Source organism: Vulpes lagopus, chromosome 13 (assembly GCF_018345385.1).
Source record: "Vulpes lagopus strain Blue_001 chromosome 13, ASM1834538v1, whole genome shotgun sequence".
NCBI lineage: Eukaryota > Metazoa > Chordata > Mammalia > Carnivora > Canidae > Vulpes > Vulpes lagopus.
The window spans coordinates 30,948,153-30,960,224 of NC_054836.1; the positions used below are offsets into that span (position 1 = coordinate 30,948,153).

General features: G+C 37.3%; 1 protein-coding gene across 4 annotated transcripts in view; it reads left to right on the forward strand.

Moving 5' to 3' along the window:
- BZW2 (basic leucine zipper and W2 domains 2) overlaps positions 1-11,633 on the forward strand; it is a 64,051-nt gene extending 52,418 nt beyond the window's left edge. For all 4 annotated transcript variants that reach the window (XM_041727594.1, XM_041727595.1, XM_041727597.1 and 1 more), the window contains 4 exons: positions 1,959-2,105; positions 3,452-3,590; positions 10,100-10,222; positions 11,174-11,633. In XM_041727594.1, the coding sequence (XP_041583528.1) occupies positions 1,959-2,105; positions 3,452-3,590; positions 10,100-10,222; positions 11,174-11,202 (438 nt within the window). In that variant the 3' untranslated portion in view covers positions 11,203-11,633. The remainder of the gene's footprint in view (positions 1-1,958; positions 2,106-3,451; positions 3,591-10,099; positions 10,223-11,173) is intronic.
- The last annotated feature ends 439 nt before the right edge of the window (positions 11,634-12,072 follow it).

Genomic DNA, 12,072 nt, shown 5'->3' on the forward strand with positions numbered 1-12,072 from the left:
TTGCCATCCACTCCATATACACCATTATAGAGTGGGTTTTCCATTTTATCGCAGATAATATAATATGGCTAAGTATATGGTTAGTATTTGAAATCAACACTGGGTATTTCAGGGATCACTGGGTATGAATATGTAGAGTTTTTTTTAATTTCAAGACAAAAAATGTTGATGGTTTTTTAATTTATATCTTGGGAAAAGAGCAGTTGGGCCAGTGGCTTATTTGATCATACTCGGAATAGCTGTGTATCCCTGTAAATGTAAATACTACCTTTTTTTATAATGGTAGTTTGTATAACTATGACTGTATATTTTTAATTTTTAAAAAATTGGGTAACCCTGGTGGCGCAGCGCTTTAGCGCCGCCTGCAGCCCGGAGTGTGATCCTGGAGACCCGGGATCGAGTCCCACATTGGGCTTCCTGCATGGAGCCTGCTTCTCCCTCTGCCTGTGTCTCTGCCTCTCTCTCACTCTCTCTGAATGAATAAATAAATAAATCTTAAAAAAAAAAAAAAAAAAATCCCATCTGGGACACGTGGGTGGCTCAACGGTTGAGCATCTACCTTTGACTCAGGGCATGATCCCGAGATCGAGTTCCTGCACGGAGCCTGCTTCTCCCTTTGCCTGTGTCTCTGCCTCTCTGTGTATGTGTGTCTCTCATGAATAAATAAATAAAATATTAAAAAAAAACTCCCATCTGAAGAAAACCTCCTATTTGAACTTTAACAGTTTTTACATGATAATCCAAAATTAAATCAAGTCCTTTCCTTTTGCCATTCACTTCCAAGTCCCAAGTGCTTAGCACTCTGTGCTCTAAGCCCCACCCGGCACCTTATGTGGCTGGAGAATTCTGGACCAATGCTATCCAGCAGATGGAGGTGTTGTGACAAAAATATTTCTAAGTCTCACGGCAGTAAGGTCAGTAATATATTCAGGAACATTTCTCCAAGTAAGAACTTGAACATGACTTTTCGATGGAGGGGAAAAAAAGCAAAACCAACATCATAACACTGATGCTTCTGGATGCAAGGATGTCACCTATCTTGGCAGCTTCCTCCAGCCAGCTCAGGCACTGGGACCTCCCAGTCCCCTCTCTTCTCTAAGGCCACTTAACCCATTTATGACACCAGCCAGGAGGAAAGAAAACTATGATATTCACTGAAGAGTGGGGACGGGGCGAGAGTCGTGCTATTCACAAAGCAGTAGTATACTTGATAGAGATTATGGTGTTTCATCACTTTGGAGGACCTAACACCTGTCTTTGTGATTATATTTCAAAAGGGAAAATACTTTTCTAAACAAGTTTGATTAAGCTAGGCAGACCTTTTATTCCAGGCTATCTGATTAGAGGATAAATTTGCATATTTAAACATGATTCTAAGGGAGAAAATAACCTGTCTGTTGTTGTTGGATTAATATGTATTATATAAAAAAAATTGCCTCTGCACTTTATAGTTTATTCACATGGGGAATCAGGGTCATCAGAAGTAATCATTAAGGAATAAATTATAGTGAATGGACTTGCACAAACCCAAGACATCATTCATCAACGGGTTTAAAGTTGAGAGTTGAGGATCGGAGGAAAAGAGTCCCGGCTCCATTCCCTTGTCTGAAACCCCATGAGAGAATCAAATTGGCCCACGTAATCTGCTCTGCTGGACCCAAGGGGGGTTGCTACATGTAAAAGAATTAACTCCTAAGGAACAAAGATTCCCTCTTATTTCTTACTACCCAGCAGCTCCTGGCCAGAGCTGAGCCTATTAATTTTTAGACTAAAAATAAATCTGCTTTGAGAACACATCATTGTGTTTTTCCTCCCTCTTGTCCTCTGAGAATATGTCCCAGGAAAAGAGGAACTGAGCAGAATATTTATCCACCCAAAACCTTTTACTGACCAGGCACAGTGAGAGGGAACCTCCTATCTGCCTGTTCCTCTTTGACCCCTTCCTCCCTGAAATGTAGGTGGTGCTCTACGTCAAAGAAGAAATGAAGAGGAATGATCTTCCAGAGACAGCAGTGATTGGACTTCTGTGGACCTGTATAATGAATGCTGTTGAATGGAACAAGAAGGAAGAACTGGTTGCGGAGCAGGCCCTTAAACACCTGAAGGTACAGACTCAAGAGGGCACAGTTGTGGCTGCAGACCGATGGCAGCTGTCAACTCTACATTTGACACATGGGTTCTAACTGCACTTTACCCAGGTTTAGGCCAAAGATAGATGTCCATTTTTTTTTCTTTAATTTTGTTGTTGTTGTGGGTTTATTTTGTTTTGTTTTGATTTCAAATTTGCCATTATCTAAAATGTCTCAGAGGTAAGGGCCTATGAAATATCAAAGAGTAAATTCTTACTAAACACAATGTCGGGGGCACCTTGGTGGCTCCGTTAGTTAAGCACCTGCCTTTGGCTCAGGTCATGATCCCAGAGTCCTGGGATCAAGCTCCGTGTCGGGCTTCCTGTTTAGTGGGGAGTTTCCTTCTTCCTCTCCCTCTGCCCCTCCTCCTGCTTATGCTCTCTTGCTCTCAAATAAATAAATAAATAACCTTAAAAAAATAAACACAATGTCAGAAAATTCACAGAATAATCATATTCAGTATTTAAAGAAAAATATGGCCTAACTATTGTTTTGTGGTTTTTTTTCTTTCTACATGACAAAAACTCTTGGTAATTTTGTTTAAGTAGACTACTGATTGGCATTAGAATTTGAGAAGTGTCTGATTGGTCAGAAGTCAATTCATTGTGTAAATTGCATGTTTTTTTCATGGATACATGTTTTTGCTTGTTTACTCCCTATAAAACTATATTAAGATGAGTGAAAGACTTAGATCCTTCCTTCAGAGTTTACATTTGAGCTAGTAAGTCAAAAACTACCTAGTAGAAATTAGGTAGAATGTAAATTAAAGAACTCTCAGGGTTTAGAACAGAGCAGTGAGTAAAATCTGCAGGTTAACTTGATCCGGGAGGGCTCCTTGGAGGAAATTTGTGAATGGGGTTAGTTAGGTCTTAAGAGAAAACGGTGGCTATACATCAGGGACCGGAAACCAGGGACAATTGGGACAAAGGGAGCAATATGAACAAAATGAACAAAACCACAAAGATGACCTGTGAGGGGGGTCCGGGATATATGGAAAAGAAAACTCCACACTCCACCAATACCGAATGTGGCCACTCCAAGACCTCATTCTATTTTCTTTTTATAGTGCCCAGTAGATGACATAGTACATAGCCTCTAATAAAGTCAGAATTTCATATTTGATCTCTTCTTTTAGTGTGTACTGTGAAGAAATCTGTTATGATGCTAAGATAAAAGATAAATTCTGATTGGACACTGTTATAATCCTAAAAGTAAATGTTTTCTAAGCAAATCCCCCAGATTCCTGCTGTGATTCAAGTATTGTTGGCCCTGTACTTCCCATGAAAATTAATGGTTGGTCTTATTCCCCACTTTTGTTCCAGCAATATGCTCCACTGCTGGCTGTGTTTAGTTCCCAGGGCCAGTCAGAACTGATCCTCCTCCAGAAGGTTCAAGAATACTGTTACGACAACATCCATTTCATGAAAGCTTTTCAGAAGATCGTGGTTCTCTTTTATAAAGGTATCTGTCCATGTTAGTCTACAACGTTTCCATGTTTTGTTGAAGCTCTTTGAGGCCCAGCACAGGGTTGGGGGAGGCAAAGGGGGAAATGGGGTTCATGCTAATTTTTGCAAGTTTTAGTGAGGCAACCATATTATGTGAAAAGAGAAAGTGCAAATGCCATATAGGCATGATTAGGCCCCTGGGCCCATTGCCAGAAGGCTGATGATAAACTGGTTATTATTTTGGGTGGGGAGGGATGGTGAAAAAGACTGTACTAACAAAAAGTAATGAGGTCTGCTTTTGAATTTTAAGGATTAGCTCTAATAACAGTGACTACTGAGGGCTGCCTGTAGTATATTCAGACCTGCTCAGATGCTAAAAAGCTGACTGAAATAATTAGCTTTTTACTTTGTATTTTAATTATCTGGTCCAGCCATTCTCCTGTTCTTCATGGAAATGATTATTTTTAGAATTTTCACTTTACTGTCTTTTCATTGTATTTGGAAGGATTAGGTTGTCATGACAACTAGCACTGCCTTTAATAAGTGAAGACTATTAGAGTGTTAACTGATCTCATTTTCTATACCTGTAGTATACAAAAAATGATCCTGGGCTATTCTTTGGTCTGAGTTCACATAGTTTTATGGGGGGAAGAAAGAGCACTTAAGAAATGATATATTTTGAACATTATAAAATGATTACATCAACTAAATGTTTCTTTTCCTTTCTATGTGTTTTTAAATTTGTCTATTTTGAATGATAATTTGGGCATGTGGAGTGTAAGAATTTTATATTATTGATTAATAGCTATTTTTAAAATGTTCAAGCATTTCACAGAGTTCTAATTATCCAGATTCTTCAGATGCACATATCTTGGCTACAAGTGTTTGGGTAATATTTTACTTTCTCAACATGAGGGTATGCAGCACAGTTTTTTTTTTTTTTTTTTTTTAGCACAGTTTTTATATCAGTAGGAGTATGTCCTTCCACGTCCCATTTGAAGTTCAGTACTTGGTGTGTTTCTCTGGCCAGATCTGAATTAGGTCCTCTTGGACATGGTATCAGGAGATATCAACGTCCTAAAACTAGGGCTTAGAGGATGCCCAAGGTGACCCGTCAGAACCCAACCTGAGGGTCATATATGCCTACCCACCTGCGGTACCCAGTAGCCAAGAAAGAGAAACCGTGCCCACCCAGCCCATGGCCACTCTGTCCACACTAACCATTGCTCACTTCACTGTAAACTGGTAGAGAGAGACCTCTGAGACAGGTTTCACATTTGCTTTGTGAGTGGCCAGGATTATCCCCTATAGAAAAGCAAACTGTTTGTAAACTACTAGCCTAAGCACACAGTTTACTTTCTTGTCACTTAAGAGCTAACCCAACTGAAGCGATCTGGGGGTGGTGGAAGGGGAGGTGGGCGGGGGGTGGTGGGGGTGACTGGGTGATGGGCACTGAGGTGGGCACTTGACGGGATGAGCACTGGGTGTTATTCTATATGTTGGCAAATTGAACACCAATAAAAAATAAATTTATATTTTAAAAAAAGCTAACCCAACTAAACCAAATCTTTTTGTAACAGAGACATAACTGTTTGAGCCTTATCTGCAGGAGCACTTCATTTTATTATTGAACTTGATTTTCACACACACACACACACACACACACACACATATACACGTACTACTCTTTGTCAGTAATGGCATCTATTAAAATTCTTTTTCAGATTTCTCATTTTAACCATTAATGTCAACATTCTTTCCCACTGTACTCCTTATAACATCTACTGACAACAAAACTGGATACTTTGAGTGATTTCTTATTCTTCATCTCCACATGCAAAAGAACCAGAGACCTGAAATTATAAAATTAACAGAGAAGTGGATACCAAGAAGAAAAAAGAAGAAGCAATAGCTCTTCCTAAGGCCATTGATTAACTAGGTGGTCAGGTTTTAAGTAGTTAAAAGTCAGGTCTGTGGAAAGTATGAGCGAACCCAAGGGAACACAGGAAGGTGTCAACGTCAGTTTTATTCTGGCTTAGTTATTTTTGTAAATGAAATCAGGAAACCATAAAATGGAAACCGAAAATACATCGCTGAGGAATGAAAACTAAGTGTTATTTCCTAGGTAGTTTCATAATTTCCCACAAAATTATACAGATAGGCTATTATACTGGATGAAATAATTAGATTTTTTTTTTTCCTCTTGGAAACATGGAATCCCCAAGGAATGATCTTTCCACCCTACTATTAAGAGTTAGTGTTTACCTTCTTACCTTTTTTTGGATAGTGGTTTTTTATTTGACCTAATTTTATCCAACAAACATCTGTGCACCAGGAGATGTACATTTTTTGTTTTACGAGGACTTGGATGTTCTTATTCTGTATTTCATATGCCTAGAAATGCTTCAGGAATAGTGTGTATGTATTAAAGCACTCTCTTCCCAGTGCTACTGTGCATATGAATCACCTAGAGAGCTTATTAAAACAGATTCCCCAGGGATTCTGGTTCAGAAGGTCCAAGTTCAGGCCCAACAAATTTGCATTTTAACACATTTCCAGGTGATGCTGTGACTGTTGGTCAGGACCAGTGGTCTAAAGAGTTACAAAATGCCAGAACTGACAAATTCTATGAACTATAATAACATGCATGCTCCAAGATTATACTTCTGTTTAATTCCATGTACACATACACATTCAACAAATACCAAATAGTATCTGTTTTGCTTCTTTTATGTAGTAATGTGGATTCCCTTTATTTATTGTAAGGAATATTTTGCTTTAAAGCAGGTTTTTAAAAATGTAATAGAAATAAATAATTTCTCCTTTCACTTTTAATCTCTCTCTGTTAATATACACACATACCTTCCCTGTATTTCTAGAATGTTTCTAGAATGTGAGGATAACAGACACTTGGGGGTATGATTTGCCCTGTCTCTTTGACAAACTTAATTATTTTTAAATGAATGCCAAATTGAAAGATTTTTTTTTTCAAACATGTAAATAACAAGGGAATGAAAGTGAATAAACTATAAATAATAGTGCTCTTCTAGAATGAAAGAAAAAGTATAGATTGGTCATTAAGTTAAGATTCACTTTCAGTATTAAAATCTAGATTTTTACATTTCTATGCAGTAAGAAAAATAAGATAGTAAGCCCATCACTAATTTTCAGACATTAGTCACCTCTTAAAATAATTTCTTCCTTTTGTCCCAAAGCTACATACCATATTCTCAGCATGTAGATCTGAAAAATATAAAACTCCCTCCTCAAACCCTGTTAGTACCTCTATAATGGATTGTGTGGTTTGCAGGTATTTCTGAGGTTAAGTTCTGTCCCTCATGCACATTTTTGTGAAAGAAACTTTCTTTTCTCCTCCTAATAAAAGGTGAGTGGCCTTCTCACCATAGCATTCTTAAGGTAAATTATTTTTGATTTGTATGTCTATGTGACATCCCTAAAATAATGAACTTCATAAGTTTTAAGTGACATCGTTTTGGGTTTCTGTTTTTAATATATTTTTTTAAAGATTTTATTTATTTATTTATTTTAGGGAGAGAGCACATACAAGAGTTCACAAGTGGGGAGGAGGGGCAGAGAGAGAGGGAGAAAGAATCTTAAGCCGACTCCATGCTGAGCAGGGAGCCTGACAAAGGGCTCAATCCCACAACCCTGAGATCCTGACCTGAGCCAAAAGCAAGAGTGGGACACTTAACCCACTGAGCCACCCAGGCACCCCCACAAGTGACATAAGATTTTAACATAAATATCTAAGTAAACTTTCCTACAGCTTTGCCATTCTCAGACCACTTGTACAGTCTTCTCTCTTTGATCCTAGTGAAAACCCAGCATTTAAATTATAACTCTGCAAATTGAGAAATATGTAGTTCTTCTCATCAAGTTGGATTTGTGCATCATACATTTATTGAATGCGTAGTAGATGGCAGATCTTCCATTAAATGCTGGGAATGAGACGATGAACAGAATAGATCCTAAATTTTAGAGTGTAGAAGAAAACCAAGAATTAAAGTCACCATTTCATTTCTAAAATAAGACTCACACAGAGGAGGATGAGAAGTGAGATAGGATGTTAGAGGCACATAGTATTAAGCCAGATAGAATGGAAGAAGATATTTTGTAATCTGAGAGAATTCTATATGCACTTGTAGAATGTTTTTCTTACTGTACTTTTACTGATATTCTATATTCCTAGCAGGCATTTCTGGGAGATCCCAACAAACACTGTTGTTCTTCAGTGTTAATGAACTCCTCTCCCCACTTTTCCTTAGTAGGGGAGGAAGTTCTCTCTTTGTACCTCAGGAAGTTCTTTCCTCTTTAGATTAGGCCTTTCACTAAACAAATGTTGAGTTTCTTCAACTTTTTGATGTCTGTGCTTTGCTTCCTAAGCTGTCCTGTGTAATTGTTTTTGCCCCCTCTTTATTATTTCTTCCCTGGTACTAGAAATTTGGTCTTGCAGCAAGTATTCATTACTAAATTAGGCTCTTCTAGGAACTCAACTTTGCAGTTTGCCTCACTTTCTGTGGACAGTGCTTCTGATAAGTTTTACCTAGTGATTTAGTGTCTATTTGACCAGCATTTTAATAGTGACATGGCCTCTTGGCAGCCTCTGTGGGGCAATAAAATGCACGGAGGAACTCTTAATCTTCAGAAGGAAAACCTGAGGGAAAAAGTGCAGTCTCCATCAGCTTTCCAACATGAGCATTGCATCATACATAGTTCATTAAAGTAAGGAGATAAAATAGCATTTCTCTATGTGTGTGTTACATTTTAAAATCTGTTTATTTTATAATAATAGTTCTGTAGTACTTGCCTGTAAAAAAAAAACATACATATGTTAGATGTACATGCTAAGTGATCTGATAGGAAAGCATGACCAAAACAGTTTGGAAATTGAGTGATCTAAATCATAAGCCTCTTTAAAAATGTCATAAAAACAAATTCTCTAAAAAAGGACTTGTAAAATCCATGTTTGAGTCAATGAGTGTTCTTGAAAAATCTGTGCGAAGCAGCCTTGCACAAGAACAAGTCACGTCCTTGGGCTATGAACTGTCTGCTCCTCACCTCTGCAAACACTGGGTTTTGATGGCAAATGGCCAAAGTCTTTTTATCATTGTGAGAGAAGAGTAGGAGCTGGGAATGGGAGCGAAAAGATGAGATGCTAAGAGTAATTCTATAGGACTCTTGATTATGATTTTTACACCCAGCTTTTATGAATGAGTAAATCCAGATTTTCTTCTTCCCTTGCAAAATGTAGTGTATTTAATGATGAAAATAAGGAAAACAAACTTGATATTTTCTACAATCAGTTGTGTGCATTTTTAGTCAATTCACTTCCACTGAATCCAAACCAATTAATTCTGAAAAGGACTTCCAGTTTGGGTTATGAAAACATTAGTGATGTTTTCAATGAAAACAATATCAAATTATTTTGCTTGGTTTTTTTAAGTTAAAATTATATTTTAACTGCAAAACCTCATTAGTGTGATTTATCAGCATTTATAATGGATTGGGTGGGTGTTGGGGACAATAATAAATTCTTTTTATCTGCTTCCCATCTCATTTCTTACCCTGAAATCCCAAAAGACAACCCATTGGAATGTTAGCAAAATACATAGACAATTATTTTCATATTCTCCTTCCTGTTCTTAACATTAAGTAGTCTAAATTAGTAGTAACTTGAGGGTTTCATGGCACATCTGTGGGATTTAGAATTTAAGGTAGAGTAGTTAATAGGTAATGCTTTTTGCTAGAAACCTATAAGAGTCTACCTAATGTCCCTGTTTTTCTCTTAATGGAGTACAAAGAAAACATTGCTCTTGTGATTTAGGATATTATAAGAAATTCATGACTTTGTGATAGAATAAATGTAGAATTTTGAGTAACATATATATTGGTCCTATGATACACCCAGATAGCTCATCTTCATACTTGTTTGTTAATAGCACTATTATATTCTACTTATGTGTTTTTATTTGTCTTTTTTTTTCCTCTCCTAAGAGAGTAAATCCTCTTAAAAGACCAGTCATTTGAGGTTACTGCTTAATCAAGACGTGTTTGAAGTTGGCAGAACACAGAGTGTTCTGAATTGCCGATTCATTTGCAAAATTACAAAATAACCCACTTTCCTACCAGCAAATTAGCACTGGGAAAGATTTCCAAGTCCCAGTAGTGACTCACAGATGAGCCTGCAATATATAATGCCTGATGGGATATATCATCATCATCATCCTCATCACTTAAGTATTTGCTAAGCTAACTCCCAAAATACAGCACTGTGCTTGCTATATGGAAATGAGCTTGATTCCTGTTCATCTTGATACATTTCAGATACGGGTTTGTTTTAGAAGAGAGCTTTTAGTTTGTTTGTTTGTTTGTTTTTTTAGATTTTAGTATTTTAAAGTGATTGGTTTCTATTAAATTATAAGACAAAAATTGCTTTAAAACATGACATTTTTTTAAAAATGACATTTATGTAGTAACTTTGAAATCTTTGGTTTGAAATTGCAGCTGATGTACTGAGTGAAGAAGCAATACTGAAATGGTACAAGGAAGCTCACGTTGCCAAAGGCAAAAGTGTCTTTCTTGACCAGATGAAGAAATTCGTTGAGTGGCTACAAAACGCAGAAGAAGGTATGATGCCATTTAACAACCATTTTAGCAGACACTTTCTCGTTATAATTAAAGGTATCTACCTCTCCCACAGGTGTTTCTGGCTCTCCTAAAACTAAAGTTCTTAGGGTATTTTCCATATTGAACATCTTGCCTACAAACTTAGCCTTCCTTTCTGAAATGAAAGCAATGAAATGTCCTACATGGTTTAAAAAAAAAAGATAACCTGTTAAATTGTCCATCCTAATGGGGGACAAAGGAATAAATCATCAGGCTTTTGTGAAAGGGGGAAAAATTGGCTACGTTACTCATTATGGGATTATGTAGGTTTTTATAAAACCTTCACTAGTACTTACAATGGAAGTACTCAGTGAAAGAATAATATTTATGAGTATGGTACATTTTTAGAAAGGCAAAGTTCATTGAAAAGCAAAAAACAGTTTGCTACTGCCCTCGTGTGACTCTCTTCCCTAGTAAATGCATGCCTGTAGCAAGAAAATTTCTTTGGGAGGTTGGGGTTTGAGGCAGATTAGAAACTCTTCCATGACTTTATTTAAAGGAATCTCTGGGGGCATCTGGCTGGTTTACTTGGCAGAGCATTATTTGACTCAGGGTCATGAGTTGGAGTCCCATGTTTGGCCTACAATTTACTTAATTTTTTTTTTTTTTTTTTTAGTATATATGATGCCAAAGCGAGCGCTACATAATAAAAAAATTTTTTTAAAGGACAGGTGCCTGGGTGGCTCAATCAGTTAGGCTTCTGGCTCTTAGTTTTGGCTTGGGGCATGATCTCATGGGTTGTAAGATGGAGCCCTGGTCAGGATCTGCGCCCAGCGGGGAGTCAACTTGATGAGTCTCTCCCCCACCCCCGTGCTTGCGCTCTCTCTCTCTAAAAATAAGTAAATCTTTATTTTATTTTTTTAAGGAATCTCTTAATAAAAAACCTGACTTTTCTCTCTCTTCTCTCCCCAGAATCTGAATCGGAAGGTGAAGAAAATTAGATGGCTCAAGAAGCACAATACCTAGGCTACCACACAACACTTTTACTGGGAATGCTGAACCATTTGAGAAGAGAAACTTGGCTTCTGTTTTCACAAAGAAAAAAAAAATAGGATAGGTTTCCCTCATGCAGAGGGGGAAATGGTTTTTGTTTTTGTTTTGTTTTTAAATGGAGCCCTGAGGCATCAGCTATTATACTTGGGACTCTACCTCTCACTCACTATATGCTAACTTAAAGCCATTCAACAAGGAGTCAAGTAGGTATCTGAAATTAAATACTCAACAGACTCCTCTTTTTTAGCTGTATTTTTCAGGTACTGTGTGGTGAACGCCCCACTGGTGTCTATTACAGGGCCACTTTGGTAGTTGTGTATCTGCTCGTATATGTGATTTGACAAACCAGTTTTTTAAAATAAATGGCTTTTTAAAAATCTGGGCTTCTATTCTCAGAGCTTTCTTTAGTGCACATGACTTCTTACACAGATGACTTTTCATCATTATGCTTTTTCCCTCCAACCAAAATTGTGAATGGTTACATTTGTCATCTATAGAAACAACTCTATTTCTTTCACAATCATAAGTAGTACATTTCATTCTTCTTCATACTGCAATAGAAATTGACCCAAAAGTCTACAGCCATACCATCCTGAACACACTCAATTTTGTCTGATCTCAAAAGCTAAGCAGGGTCGGGCCAGATTAGTACTTAGATGGGCGAAATCAACCCAAAATACATGCACATTAGCACATTAGCATAATACCATGAAGCGATAGTATTTTATAATTATTAGGTATGTAAATATATAGTTCCACACTTCTCATGTTTTCTCAGTACTATTTCCTCCCTGTTCGGAGGGGTAATTGATATACAT